The 15,865-nt window shown below is 34.9% G+C and overlaps 1 protein-coding gene across 2 annotated transcripts in view; it reads right to left on the bottom strand.

Moving 5' to 3' along the window:
* Positions 1–2,119: 2,119 nt before the first annotated feature.
* Positions 2,120–15,865, bottom strand: part of gabra4 (gamma-aminobutyric acid type A receptor subunit alpha4) — a 39,813-nt gene continuing 26,067 nt past the window's right edge. The window contains exons 8-9 of one of the 2 annotated variants that reach the window (XM_051860617.1): positions 11,558–11,823; positions 2,120–4,570 (exon numbers count right to left, since the gene is read on the bottom strand). In XM_051860617.1, the coding sequence (XP_051716577.1) occupies positions 4,040–4,570; positions 11,558–11,823 (797 nt within the window). In that variant the 3' untranslated portion in view covers positions 2,120–4,039. Of the gene's footprint in view, positions 4,571–11,552; positions 11,824–15,865 lie in introns of both variants that reach the window. The other variant, XM_051860618.1, reaches the window with a different exon arrangement.

The following is a 15,865-nucleotide window of genomic DNA, read 5'->3' as shown; positions in this document are numbered from 1 at the left end:
TGATACAGACTAAAATACACAGGCATAAATGTTTATATAAACTCATTTTGAATTGGTCACATCGTCAGGGAGAGAGAGAGAACAGTATTAAGCAGGTTAACGAGGTGTGTGAGCATGTGTGTGTGATGGAGGATGAAGGTACAAAGTCAATTTCACACTAGAATGAGTTTCCGGGGAAGCCAGACATTTTGATCACTCCATCACACTGCTGATAGCCCTGTCACACACACACACACACACACACACACACAGGGAGAGTGATATTTTGACATGGAGAGTGAGAGCAAGAAATTAGTATACCATAGTATACAGTATACGAAAATCAACAATACTGATGCATTTGAAAAAAAAGTGTACCGTTTACAATTGAATACTGCATCCCACAATGCAATGCACTTGTAACGGACGTAGGCCAGTAAGAGCTGTGTGTGTAAACCTCACTCCCCTGATCTCAAGAGGTGCTCTAGCGACTGACGCTGGAGACTGTGGTCTTTAGCCTCCTTGTTACAGTGCCCGACTGCCTTGCCGGAGGACCCGGGTTCGAGTCCCACTTAGAGTGGGCGGGTCGAACAGGAGAGGTTAGACACTTACCCTACTATTAGTGTGTTGAAAGAATTTGTAGCAAAGTCAACCACAAATTTTAACCAGCTCGACACAGCAACACTGGATCAACCAATGGTGTGAATTTGGGGCGGTACTATCTGTTTTTTGACCAATGACAGAAGGAGGAAGTGTTTGTGGAAATCTTAAGGTCCATTAGTTAAACATTAGTTAATGTATTAACTAGCATGAACTAACCATGAGCAATACATTTGTTACTGTATTTACTAATCTTTGTTAACGTTAGTTAATGAAAATACAGTTGTTCATTGTTTGTTCATGTTAGTTCACAGTGCATTAACTAATGTTAACAAGATTTTAATAATGTATTAGTAAATGTTGAAATCAACATTAACAAAGATTAATAAATGCTGTAGAAGTGCAGTTCATTATTAGTTCATGTTAACTAATGTAGTTAACTGTTGTTAACTAATGAACCTTATTGTAAAGTGTTACCTTTTTTTTATTACAACATTTTTCTTCCATTTTTTAACAATAAACAAACTAGAATGAAAAGAAATCAATAGTGTCTGAAGACAATAGCTATTTTTGCAAATATGCGTGGTGATATTACTGGCACAAAAATGGATTGAAAAGCAAAATAACCAGATTTAGGCCAAATTCTGAGATGATAACTGAATACTGCTTGCTTAACCATGTAACATGTGCATGGCCTTTTAGGGCTCTTTACTGTATTAAATAGGCAATATACAATATATGAGCAATAAGTGTAGTAAAAATTATGCCTATTATAATGAGGTTTTCTTTTTCTCCCTTCGACCAGTAAATTTGAAAGCATTTCTTATACATTTATGTTGGAAACAGCATGATAGAGGGAGTGCAGTTAATGATTCATTAGATGAACTGTGCTGCCTCATTAACATGTGGAGTAATAGTTAAGATCCGAGTCTAACCAGTGAGACTATTTCCATATATACACACACACACACACACAGGCATACCAGAACATTCATATTTCTTCTAGGCATGGGTCTAAGAATACACCTGCACATTTGTTCTGATTAATCAAATAATCCTTTAATTATTTGTATAGATTTGATTAAATCAACCAGATTTGTGCCATTTATGCTGTGTCACATTGTAACATAATGGTGGAACGGATCCATTCAAAAGCAGTCTGCTAAGATCACCCGAAATATCAGAAGGATCTCAATGTCTCAAATTAGTGCAGCAGTCTCCAGCACACCAATACTGAACAGCAAATCACCATGAGTTCCATAGAGGAATAGCTCACCCAAAAACTAACTTGCCTTCATGTTGTTCCAAACCCATATGACTTGCTTTCTTCTGTGGAACACAATAGGAGATTTTCCCAACCTTTCTTATGTTCTTACTGTATGTCCACATACTGTAGAGAATATATATATATATATATATATATATATATATATATATATTGTTGGCATCTATGGTTCCATGAAGAACTCTTAACATGCAAGGAACTTTTCTAATGCACCAAAGTTTCTTTGTAGTGGAAAAAGTTTCAATAATTCAAAAGTTAAATGAGCAAAAGTTACTTACTTTTTATTGAAAGGTTCTTTCAGGAACCAAAAATGGTTCTTCTATGACATCGCTGCACAACAATCTATAAAAAGTAGTCTGTATGACTATTTTTTATATATGTCAAACAATAGCTTTGTGTGACAAACAAGCCAAAATTTAATTGTTGTTTGTCAGTAAACACTTTCGCCATATTTATGGAAGCTTGTTTTTGCCACAGAATAAAAAATAAAAGATAATTGCGACTTTTTTCTCAGAATTGCGAGATATAATTGGCAATTGCGAGTTATAAAGTCAGAATTGTGTGATATAAACTCGCAATTGCGAGTTACAGTCAGAATTGTGACATATCGTACTTGCGAGTTATAAAGTCAGAATTGCGAGATATAAACTTGCAATCGTGAGTTATAAAGTCCAATTCTGAGGAAAAAAAGACTTGACTTTCTCAGAATTGTGAGTTTTATTTTGCAGTTATGAGTTTATATCTCGCAATTCTGAGAAAAAAAGTCAGAATTGTGAGATAAAAAGTCGCAATTACCTTTTTTATTTTTATTCAGTTGCGGAAATAAGCTTCCATACATATTTTATTCACATTCATGTTTATTAAAAAATTAAATGTTTCAAATTTCAGTTACTCACACAAAGCTATTGCTTCAGAAGTCATTTGAGCTACTTTTATGGTGCTTTTTTTTTGTCATTTTTGGACTTCAAACATTCTGCTATACATTTCCTCTTTTTTTTTTCTTTTATGTTCCATGGGACCATTTTTGAGTGATTTATTCCTTTAACACTGACTTTTTGTGACAACTAACAATTGGTGGATAATGTAGACCTCAACCAGTCACTGTTTATATCCAATTTACACATACAAAAAACAGCCCTATGTGAATTGGTGGAGGTTTTCGTCATCCTCCAGCTCTTCTATGACAACATCAGTCTGTTTAAACCTCTTATTGTTCTAAATGACTCCAGAACCATCTGGACCCTGTGAGGTTGCCACGGCACCAGGCTCCAGGGGGCCTTCATTTGTTGGAACTCCTTTCCTATATATCACACTTCCTTGTTTATAGCAGAATGTATCAGCTATAAGACAAAAAATACTGCAACAATGAAAATGAAACCCAAAATGAACTAAACCAAAAACAAGCCATTTAACTTCAAAAACAAAGAGAGAAAACCATCATTTGTGTTTTAACGACTTAATTTGTAACGACAAAAATTCTTTTAGTCTCTTTAAAAAATAAAAGACATGCATATGTGTTTTTCACTGATCAGCACACGCTCTCTTCCAACGTTTTCTCTCGGCGAGAGAACACAGAATAGATACCATTCATGCCTGATAGTTTACATACACCATGATGTGGTTTAAAATTAGATTGCGTCACAACTGAAAGAAATACTATGTCAGAAATATGTCTTCTTGGCAGACATCTGCAAGTTCAGTTCAGATCTGTTGGTTTTCCGAAAACGGTTCTTCCAATGAAGGATTTTTCCCGGAAGTGTCTCTATATAAAAATAGACTAAACGGCCCTGGTATTGATTTTTCTATTCAGTAGCATTGTTCCTTCTTCAGTGTGTCCGGCAATAAATAGGACAGACCGGAAATATGGCTATTCAAACAAACAACAGATAAATCTAGGATTCATTCCTGTGAGATTGCTTGGATTGTTTTTTAATTGAATTATTTTTACTTATTATAATATATCCACATGCTTAATCTTGTGTACGGCCCTTTGGATAAACAACAAAAAAGTTTTAATATTATTTCACCCAGATAATCTCTTCTGTGCGCTCATCTGCCGTAAAAGAATTTCATTTCTTGGAATTGAACAGTTGATGTAATCCTTAAGAGGGCTCTTTACTTCATTTGTTCAGCGAGTTGTAAAAAAAAGCGTACAAACAACCAAGCCTGTTCTTGTTAGCCTCCCTTGGCCTCCATGGTGTCTTTGGATAAGTAAACCACCCAGTACACCATGTTGAATGCCCCAAAGGACACTGGGAATAAAATACGTGCATATTCGTCGATCTTGCTGGCTCCTCCGGTCGCAGGGGCGGCGGGTTGAGGTGCGGCCTTGGCTTCCTTCTTTTTAATATTTTCTAATTTAGGCCCAAGGAGATGGTGAAGAGAGGCGGAGCCAGGGGTCGCACCCGGCGATTGTTTCTCGGGAACTGTTGGTGTAGAGGGCGGGGCTGGCGGTGTGGTCTTGGAGGCGGAGGATAAAGTGGCTGCATTTGATTGGCTGGCAGAACTGGGGCTTAGACGTGACTGGCTGGAGAAACTGCTGGTACCCTCTGAGGTGGAAGATGATTGGCTGGTCAGAGTTGGTTTGGATGTGGCTGCGGCGCTCTTGCTAGATGTTTCGGTTCTTTGGGTTTTCTTGGAGTCCGGTTGAGACTGAATGCTGGAGTTGACACGTTTTCGCAGGTTGCCGTTGGTGTCCGAGTTTTGCTGTTGGGGAAAAGAGAGAAAACAGATTCAAACCAAAGATCATTTTACCTGCATTGTAAAAAATTATTTTTCGAAGATTATTTGAGTACATTTTACAAGAAAATACTATTTCAGCATTTCTACTTAAAAATTTCACATTGTATTCAATGTTACTTGTCATTTCTTTTTAATTATTTGTGAAATTGGCAAGCAATTTCTGAGTGAAATTTTTTTTAAGTAAATTTTACGGCATTTTTTTAAATTTTGTGTCTGCATATTGCTGTTCAAGTTGCAATTACACAAATTAGTTATTGAAGTGGCGCATTTTTCATCATTTACATAGAGATCTTGAACTTAAACTGAACGTTGATAGTAACTTTCGAAACACTTTACAAAAAGGTTCATTTGTTAACATTAGTTAATGTATTAACCAACATGAACTAATAATGAGCATTTGTTACAGTGTTTATTAATCTTTGTTAACGACTGTAAATACTTCCAATACTCATTTTCTGTAGATAGCCTACAGCTACCAGCTGCGCTTTTTTCGCTCTCACTCTCTCATCTCTCCGACAGCGAGTTGACACACAAACCCACCTTCCCTCACTTCTTTTATTTGCTCCAGATGAATATTGTTGGTGTTACAGAGCTTGAATTTTGCCGTTGGATTGTGCGTACTGTAAATAATTTTACTCCTTCCTGCAGATTTTGTGCTCACACCCAAAGTATGCACACATAAAGCCACCTCTCAGCACTAAATTGAGTTCTTTTTTGCAACTTAATGCACTTAAACAGTCAAATACACACAAAATAATGTCAAAATGCAAGTCTTGGCGAGTATTCAAGAAAACAAAGTCAGTTATGTTTTAAGTGAACGTAAACAGTTGAGAAAGAAAACGCATGTGCAACAATATAATGGATCTGTGCGTCAGGTCTTAAAGTGACAGCAGCCTAATACACCTGTTGTCAAATTATGAGATAATATGAAAAATATCTATATGGAAGTTTTTCCCCCATGGTATCAACGTCAAAATTGTGGACAGTGAAATACTAAGTGGCTAGTAACTTTGGAAAACTACTAGCCACAGTGGCTGGTGAGCAAAAACGTTAATTTCAAGCCCTGCTCACAACACTCTCTGACACAAACTAATCAAAGCAAATTCAAAACCCATTTGAGGAAACTATTTTATTGCAGACAAAATAATGACACTTTACTTTTACATAAGTAATATTTCTGTTTGCACATTATTTACAAGCATTATTGAAGACATTTTAAAGGAGATATCAGGAACCAGATGAAGAGTACCATGCGGCGAGCCAAGCACGTGTCTGTAATGTGCAACTGAACAGACGTCACGCTTGCAGTAACGTTCAGGGCTGTAAGGAGCTTTTATGATCAGATGGTTTGCTGTTTGTGGGTGTATGAAGGAGGAGGAGGGTGGAGCTATTCTATAAACAGCTTTTTCATATAAACAAGGACAAAAGATGAGTCCACTCAGTATGTGTGTGTGTGTGCATGTTCACAAGTGTCACAAATCCCTCTAAGTCCTGGTTTAAAGTGCATTTTTATGAGTTTTCACACAAATTACTCAAAATATATTAAATGGAGTACAGTACAGTGCTGTTCTGTTCTGTATATGAGATAAACACATATACTAGGATTATAGTGAAGAGAGATCTTTCTTTCTCTCACTGGACCTGATAGCCCAGTTTCACCCTGATATTTTTCACCATTTCCTCTGAGAAATGACAGTTGGCGAAGTGTAATTGGTGTCTCGTGGTGTGTGGAAAATATGTTAGTGCAAGCTGTGAGGAGAGAAGAAAGAGACTCAATACAACAGCTCTGTGAGACCTAAGCTGCGTACGAATTCCTACCTTCACAGTATGTAATATTTTTGATGAAGAACTTAGTTGTCCATTGATGAAGTACATGTTAGTGCAATAGAAATACATTCCCACACATACCTCATACTTTGACCTATGATCAGACTCACAAGGAACATTTGGCACTTTTTTAGGGCAAAAAGCACGTTCACACTATGGACGATAACTATAACGATAAAGATATAGTTTTAATAATCGCTCAAATGTAAAAGAATAGCAGAGTCCACACCACAACTATAACGATAACAGTACAGAGGAACGATATCGTTGGGATCACTTTCAGAAAGGCTGATGAACGGGCCTTAAAGAGATAGTTGAAAATTCAATTACTCACTAATTCATATGAATTAAGCAGTTTAGTCCAAAATTTTCTGAAGACACTCGATCGCTTTATATGATGAACAAATTGAATTTAGGCTTTTATTCACATATAAACTGATCAGCGAACATAAACAGAAGCTGAACCAAACCTGCTTGATGCATGAGAACAAACCTCTTGTGGAAGCTCAAACGTGCTGCGTAACGAGAATGAATCTCATTGGTTCTTGCTGAAGCTCAAATGTGCTGCGTAACACGAGAATGAACCTCATTGGTTCTCGCACGTCAAGCAAACATGCTTGAGCATCTGTTTACCACAACTGATGTGTGAATTGATCAATGCTTATGTGAATAAAAGCCTAAATTCAATCTGTTCATCATATAAAGTGATCGAGTCTCTTCAGAAAATTTGGACTAAACTGCTCAATTCATATGGATTAGTTTTACGATCTCTTTATGAACTTTTTGAAGCGTCAAAGCTGTAGTCACATAGCTATCTATGGAGGGTCAGAAAGCTCTCAGATTTCATAAAAAAGATCTTCATTTGTGTTCAGAAGATGAACGAAAGGCTTATGGGTTTGGAACGACATGAGGGTGAGTAATTAATGACAGAATTCTCATTTTTGGGTGAACTATCTCTTTAAATCTGTTGTTAAACAAGTACTTAGTATTTAACCACAAGAAACAACTTTTCCTGGCATCTACAGCACTTTATTCCCAGCACTTCATTGGATAGCAAAGCGTCTGCTGCTTGAACGGTTCAAATCTCAGCAGATGCAGTACTCGGACACAGGGATTGAAAAGGATTGATGAAATCCTACCCATAATGCAGAGTTCACGTCATTTCCCTGATAAATTGTATCCTTTGCTTGTTTTCTCTCTCTCAGCTCTCTGTCTGTTTAGGAAAAGAACATTTTCTTTTCCTTTTTTTCTTATTAGGAACAGGAAAATCTATTAAAGGCAGCTCATTAATCCGTGTCCATTCTGTGGTCAGCACATACACAGACTGAAATTGCTTCATACTGGGATTTTCTCTTAATGTCCCTTAATGGGTCCAGATCAAGCATATAAAAACACAAGAGGGAATTCACTTAGAATGAATTGTGCTCGCTGATTGCCATTTATATGCAAGCACTGTCTTAGAAAATGCAAAGCTCTAATAAGATGCTGTCCTGTTACGTATTTTCAAAAAATACAAAAAAGTATTAGAATTTGGAAAATTGGGAAAAATCCATCAAAAATTAAACTAACTGCAAAAATTTTGAATAATTATGATTGTTTTTAAATGTATTTGAAAGAAGTCTCTTGTGCACACCATGGCTGCATTTTATTTGATCAAAAATACAGCAAAAACAGGAATATTGTGAAATACTATTACAATTTAAAATAGATGTTTTCTATTGCAATATATTTTAAAATGTAATTTATTCCTGTGATCAAAGCTGAATTTTCAGCATCATTACTCCGGTCTTCAGTGTCACATGATCCTTCAGAAATCATTCTAATATGCTGATTTGCTGCTCAAGAAACAGGTTGTGCTGCTTCATATTTTTGTAGAAATTTTTCAAGATTCTTTGATGAATAGAAAGTTCAAAAGAACAACATTTATTTGAATTTCTTATAGAAATCTTTTGTAACATTATAATTGTCTTTACTGTTACTTTTGATCATTTTAATTTGTCTCTACTGAATATAATTTCTTCATATAAAAAAAAGTATTAATTTCTTAATTATTCCAGACTTTTGACCGGTAGTTAGTGAAACTCTAGCTATGAAATTATGAAGCAGTACTGAACATTTGGGATGTGAGTGCTGAGATAATGCTGACGAATTCCCAGGCTGGATTATTTGTAACGTGTATGAAGTCAAACGTACAGTAGTTCCTGCTGTGTTGAGCTCACCGACTGAGTCATACGAGCTCCGTTAACCTGCATCTGCTGAGATTTTCCACATTCACTGTAAAGATCCCCATCCTTCTACTCGGCAAATAGAAATGCGTGATATGATGAGTAGAAGACTCAGAAGGAGAAAAGGAGGAAGAGAAATATTGGTGATTTGAAAGGCTTACAGAGAGCCAACATTAGATAAGGGACATTAACATCTTCAACAGCCTGTAAAAAAATAAAAAAACAGGCCCGTAATACATCACATCAACAGTCAGACACACTCTCACTAAGTCTCACAGCTGTCAGCATGTGCCACTTCTAATCCGCCATCTCAGCTTACGCACATTATCCCAGCAAAAGTCCAAATCCACAGCGCACATGCACACTCTCAATGCTCTATCAGCTGTAATTAAGCTAGCTTTCGTTCTGTGACGTTTACGCTACAAAACTCCCATGATGCTCCAACTGTGGCTCATTTTACTCCATGCAAAACACAAAAATACAAAAACAAATGACTTGACTTGATGTAACTCCTTTCTTAGCTTCTTTTATTCATATTACTTTTACACTTTACACTTCTTTATCTATAGTGAATTGATTTTATTGCATAAGTTTTATCAGATGAAATCGAGGGACTTTTTTGGCCAAATCTCATGAAAAACTGTCAAGAACGATTTAACTCAAAATATAAATAATAAGAAACTATGCTTTGCTTCACGAAAATGAAGCCTATTTAAAGACTATTAACTACTATGTAGAAAAACAATTATATTCTGAAGTATGTATTTATAATGGTAATATTTGTTATACTGCCTTGAATTTAGGGTTAAAAATAAATTTAAGGGTCAATGACGTGACAGGTCATTTTTCTGTCCAAAGGCCTTAATAATAATAAAAAACAAAGATATGACATCCACAGTATGTGAGGTGGCACAACTAGATCTCTTTTATTGAATCCAAAAGGTTTTAATTATATTTTGCTACATATAAAGGTATTTTAAAGATTTTGAAGTGTCAAAAGGTCATTCGGTTTAACCGTCCAAAGACCAATACAGCCATTTCTTTTGTAATTAAAATATCTTAAAATTAAATAAATGTATATATTTTTTATTCTGGCATGATTTTATAACATCATATATCAACATAGTGCAAAATGGTATTAAAATTATGTGTAGAAGTCGCTGCTTTGTTATGAGAAAGAATGTCCGGAAAAATGAATTTCATTGATGTCATTCGGATTAACCAATATAAAGGGACCATTTTGGATCAAGTCATGCGGTCAGTATCATGTGACAGGATGTGACATCATTCAGACACCTGCACAGGACCACCTGGTCATGAAACAAAGTAACTAACTCTCTCTTAACTATTTAAAAAGTATATTTTTTGATACGCATATCCCGAAACGTCAGGTCATTCGGTACAACCGCTAGAAAACATGGAAAATGTTGTAATATTTTAAAAACTTGTACAAAATATAAAATGTTTGATTGTCCTTTTGCCAGCTAGCTAGCAAGCTAACTTGCTAACTAGCTAGATATCAGTTAGCATTGTTTGAAAATATTGTCATTCGATATAACCAAGTGTCATTCGGTAAAACCGAAATTTTGGTTAAACTGAATGAATTTTTTGCTGACAAATTTTGTCCATCTTGTAAAAAATGACAAAAGCAGTGTTAATTGATTATAAAAAACACATAATCTCATTGTTAACACTTAATAAAACTTCAAAATTAATTATGTCTCCATTATGTTTTTTTTTTTTTTTTTTTTTTTTTTTTACACTTTTTAAAACCTTATTCGTCAATGACCCTTAAATAAAATACATTGTATTGAAATAAATTACACTCTAAAAATGCTGGGTTAAAAACAACCCAAGTTGGGTTGAAAATGGACAAACCCAGTGATTGGGTTGTTTTAACCCAGGGGTTTAGGTTAAATGTGGCCCAAGGGTTTTTTTTTGTTTTTTGTTTTTTTTTTTTTAACCCAACTATTGTTTAAAAATTACTATATAGCTGGCTTAAAATGAACCCAAAATATGTTAAAAATCAGACATAGTTACTAGAGGCAACAATAATAATCAAAAGGTGAACATTTATTAATAAGCAATTTAATAAATGTTTATTGTTTAAGTATTATTCTTTAAACTTAGTTTGGGTTCATTTTAAGCAAGCAATACAGTAACTTCTAAACAATAGTTGGGTTAAATAAAACTACCCAGCAGGTTGGTCAAACATTTAACCCAACCCCTGGGTTAAAACAACCCAATCGCTGAGTTTGTCCATTTTCAAACCAACTTGGGTTGTTTTTAACCCAACATTTTTTAGAGTGTACAATTAGTTACTACAACTAGTTTACTACATTTTTTTGAAAATCTAATGAGAATCACTGAGAATAAGTGAAAAGATTAAAGATAATGCACATGCATAAAGCCTAAATCGTTCTTAAAATATGTTAATTTAGTTTCCATGCATTTTGTGTGCTGCTGATAAAAAAATAGCAATTAAACTTGCCATAAAATGCTACTGCTTAAGATTACAGACTTGTGTGACCAAAATACTCTTCCCATTATTCTTTTTGGCAGCACCAGAGTGATAAAATACAGGTTGCACCAGCCATCTTGCTTTTGTTGGTAAGAGAAAATTTGCCAGTGTGTCCACTTTTTCCTCACTGAAAATCACTTGAACGCACATCACATCATAATTATGTCCTTCGAGCTTGTAAGTAGGAACCTCTCAGGAGGAGTTGAAGGCAGCAGTAGAACTGCACAACGTGGCGCATTAATAATTGAACCGATGTACTGTGTAACAGCTATTTTACACAATGTCAGACATGGCTCATCACATCAAATTTTAAAGCCAGAACTGTGTGTTTTATAATGTATATGTAGTCTTTTTGTAATATCTGTAACATCACCTCACCTGTAGAACCTCCTCTGTGTCTTTCGCTTTGCCTGACGGTGTGGAGCTCTTGGCACTGGCTGCAGCGGCAGCGGCCTGTTTTCTCTTGGCTCTCTCCGCCTGCGCGTTGGTAAAGTAGTTCACGGCGGCAAACTCGATGAGAGCAGAGAAGACGAAAGCAAAACACACGGCGATGAACCAATCCATGGCTGTGGCGTACGAGACCTTGGGCAGAGAGTGACGAGCGCTGATGCTGAGGGTCGTCATAGTGAGCACGGTGGTGATTCCTGTGAGAAACACAAAGAGAAGAGTACATTAAAATGGGTCCTATTATATTATTTTTTTTTTTTTTTTTTTTTTTACATTTTCAACTTTCTTTAGTGTGTAATGTTGCTGTTTGAGCATGGAAAAAGTCTGCAAAGTCACTTCAAAGGGAGTTATTCTCTATATTAGTGCGAACTGTTTCTGAACTCTCTGAAATGCCTCGATTGTAGTCTTGAGTTTTCTTCCGGGAACAAACACATCACAATATATTTCTCATTTAAATAATTCCCGTCCAGTGCATATGCAAAATAAAGGCACAGGGCCTGGTTGAGTTGAGTTAGTAGTGTGGTGAAACTCGCGGTTATAAGGGGTGTGACATTTCCAAAACACACTGGAAGCGGTTGACCAATCACAACACACTGGTCCAGCCGACCAATCAGAACACATTGTGCTTTTCTGACGGAGGGGCTTCGTAGAGACAGGAACTAAACAGAGAGTTACTGACAGACTGGGATGAGAGGTGTGAAATCTGTGAAAAATAATGAACATTCAAGCATGAAAACCTATTCTAGTAGAGCCCAAAAACAAAATCAAGACTTTGAAAAAGAGCATAATAGGTCCCCTGTTATGTTAATGACAATAACTAGTAACAAGAAGGATTAAGTCAAGAAATAAATTGCAAGTGTGCAGGTTTGAACTTGGTTGTGTATTATGAAAGTGTGTGAATGAGGGTTATACAAACTCCTGTGAACCACTTTATTTGATGTAATTTTGTCTGCAACAGTTAAGTAATGATAGCTAGTCTATAATGAGTTAAATATGGACATACTGCTCTTTATGGATAATTTCTTCTGACATAATCTGTGTTACAGAATCTTTATTGCTTATAAACAGATAAAAATGCAAATCATAAATGCAAGCAAACTCAAAATGTTTGAGTATCATTCCAATAGTCCATAAGTATCCATTAGTGATTATAATTCCTTTATTCTCTCTCTCTTTCCTGTATATGTTTCCCTCAGGAGGGCATTAAAACTGACCACCATGCAAAACCGTAATTTGCTTAGAGTTTAAAATCCAGGAAATTTGATGAGCAAAACTATTAGTGCCCCATTAGTTTACCACAAAAGTCCATAACATTAGGCTAACAGAAGCAACTGGATATAAAGACACAATAAGGTACAAGGAAACAATAATTCAAAGAAAATATAGTCATTTGGTAGAAGGGATCATCCACTTAAAGGCAGCATGAAATTGTATTTACAATCCATATCCATTATATCCATAATCTGATGCATTTCCATAAAACAGGACATTCAATACTCTTAAAAATAAAGGCATCTTTATTGGCATCTGTTTTTACCCCCCAAATAATAAAATGGTTCTCTGTTCACTGAAAGGTTCTTTGGAGAACCAAAAATGGTTCTTCTAAGGCATTGCTGCAAAAACCCTCTTTTGAAACCTTTATTTTTAAAGGGGACCAATTATGTAAAATTCACTTTTATAAGGTGTTTGAACACAGATGTGTGTCTACAGTGTGTGTAAACAACCAGCCTATAATGGTAAAAATCCACCCACTCCTTTTTTTATTATCCCCATAATTTATAAACAGTCTCTAAAAAAAGAGCGGTTCCGGATTTCCCCCTATTCTTACATAAGTGTAGTGGGAAGCCCCGCCCATGACTGGTGACGATCTGCCCTATTAGCTTAGCTCCTCCCCTGAGTGAGCTGTACACAGTCGGCCATGTTTATCTCTTCGCCAGAGAATTTAACAGCAGCATTCAAGTAAGAAATGTATTCTTATTAAAGCTACTAAAGTTATTCAATCAAGAGCAGTGAGTGATTTTCGTTTTTTCTTTTGTTGTTTGGTTCATATTAACAGCATATACAGCTGTATATTACGTTGCTGTCACTTTAATACACAGATCTAATATACACATGCGATTTCTTTCCCTGCTGTTTACATTCACAGACATAAACAACTGTGTTTGTGAACTTTGTGTGTTTTTGACAATCTAAGCGCAATAAGACGTGAAAGAGAACTTAGTATAATACTCACACGATGCACCGTCTGACAGCCAGCTTTCCGTGCCTATACTGTTATGGTTTAAATTCAAATAATAAACTTTCATGATGTTGAAGAACTTCAATGTCACGTGAGTGTGGCCGCGATAGAGATAATAATCAAAACCAAACAGATGCAGAGTATTCGAGGCATGAGCTGTACAGGCTCCGCCCTCTTCTGGAAAGGGGATGGGGAGCAGCAGCTCATTTGCATTTAAAGATACATGCATGAAAACAGCATGTTTTTCCTTACACTCAAAAATGTAAGTTTTTGAGTGTAATAAATGATCTGTGGGGTATTTTGAGCTGAAACATCACAGCACATTCACCTGAGACTTATATTACATCTTGTAAAAAGGGGGCATAATAGGGGGCATAAGAGTGAATTAGAAAAAAAAAATGTAGCAAAGGTCTTGATTTTATCCTTCAAGAATATCATGAAAACAGTCAAGAAATTAATGGATTTGTGATGTCAAGCAAAAGCAGTTGCTTTAACATTTTTGCTTGGAATAACATGCACCACAAAACATTTTTATGGGAAGTATTTTCTCCTTTATACGATGAGCCTATTTATTGTGCTAACTTAGTTACATTTCATTATTTGGATTTTATTTTATTTTTTTCTCACAATGTTCAGCTTGCAGAACTTCTCCAAACATTCATTGTTTTTGGTCCATCTTCAGGTTTATGGGGTCTGAAATAAAAGTTAAAGGTCAGATCCACAACGAGATATTTCTAGAGCAGTTACACTTTGAACCACCAGGGGGAGTCAGGAATTCACTCTTACCCTGCATGTCTTAAGTTGGAAGCGTTTCTGCCACAGAGCAGTGAGCATGCCAGACGTGAGTCACACATATACACCAACACACAAATACACACAATAATGGAGGCAGCCAGTATCCCTTCTCCTCCCACACACACACAGAATCTCTCTCGACTCACACATACACCCACATGCACACGCTAATAAAACATAAGAAAACACACAAACCTAAAAAACACATAAAGCCAACCCCGCACACAAGACTAACACACTCTCCTACATATTTTCTCTGTATTCTTGAGTTTGCAAGTGCCTGCAGACGTTAGAAATAAACACGGACATAAAAAGACACTTTCACACTAATGATTTGCTGTTTGTTGGTGTGCGTGACAGCTGTTTTCTGTTTTCTGATCCACTTGAGTCCACTTGAAATGAAACCTGTCAAGAACATCTCTGGGTCATATTTGAACTAAAAAAAAAATAATAAACCTAAATATATTTATATATTTTTTACATTTATACTACATATACTACATAATATATATATAAATTTCAACATAAAAAAAAAAAAATATATATATATATATATATATATATATTTTTTTTTTTTTATGTTGAAATTTATATATATATATATATATATATATATATATATAAATAAATGTATATAATTATCATGACAATTAAGCACATTTGCCATCAGTTCTTATTATTGTAATGCAAAAAAAAAAAAAACATTTTTACTGTAATAAATTGCTGATTTAGTAAAAACACTGTATTACAGTACTTTTTTATATTCACATTAAAAATACAATACTACTTTACTAAAAAAATAAATAAATAAATAAAAAACGAAACAAAAAAAATAAATAAATAAACTTCATTATAATAAAGAGAATTTGTGGGCAAAGTGTTTAATTGTCATAAAAAAATATTGAAAAATAAACAACTCAATGGTCCTAAATTAGGCTTATTTTTATATAAAAAATAAGCCTAATTTAGGACCATTGAGTTGTTTATTTTTCAATAATTATATATATATATATATATATATATATATATATATATATATAATTTTTATATTATATATATATATATATATATATATATATATATATATATATATATATATATATATATTTCAAAATATAATAAGATATATTTATAAAAAGATATATTTATACTACATTTATACTACATTTAACAGTTATCTATTATAATAGAAATAATTTAAATAA

The sequence above is a fragment of the Ctenopharyngodon idella genome, chromosome 14 (genome assembly GCF_019924925.1).
Source record: "Ctenopharyngodon idella isolate HZGC_01 chromosome 14, HZGC01, whole genome shotgun sequence".
NCBI lineage: Eukaryota > Metazoa > Chordata > Actinopteri > Cypriniformes > Xenocyprididae > Ctenopharyngodon > Ctenopharyngodon idella.
This window is presented reverse-complemented; position numbering and strand designations above follow the sequence as displayed.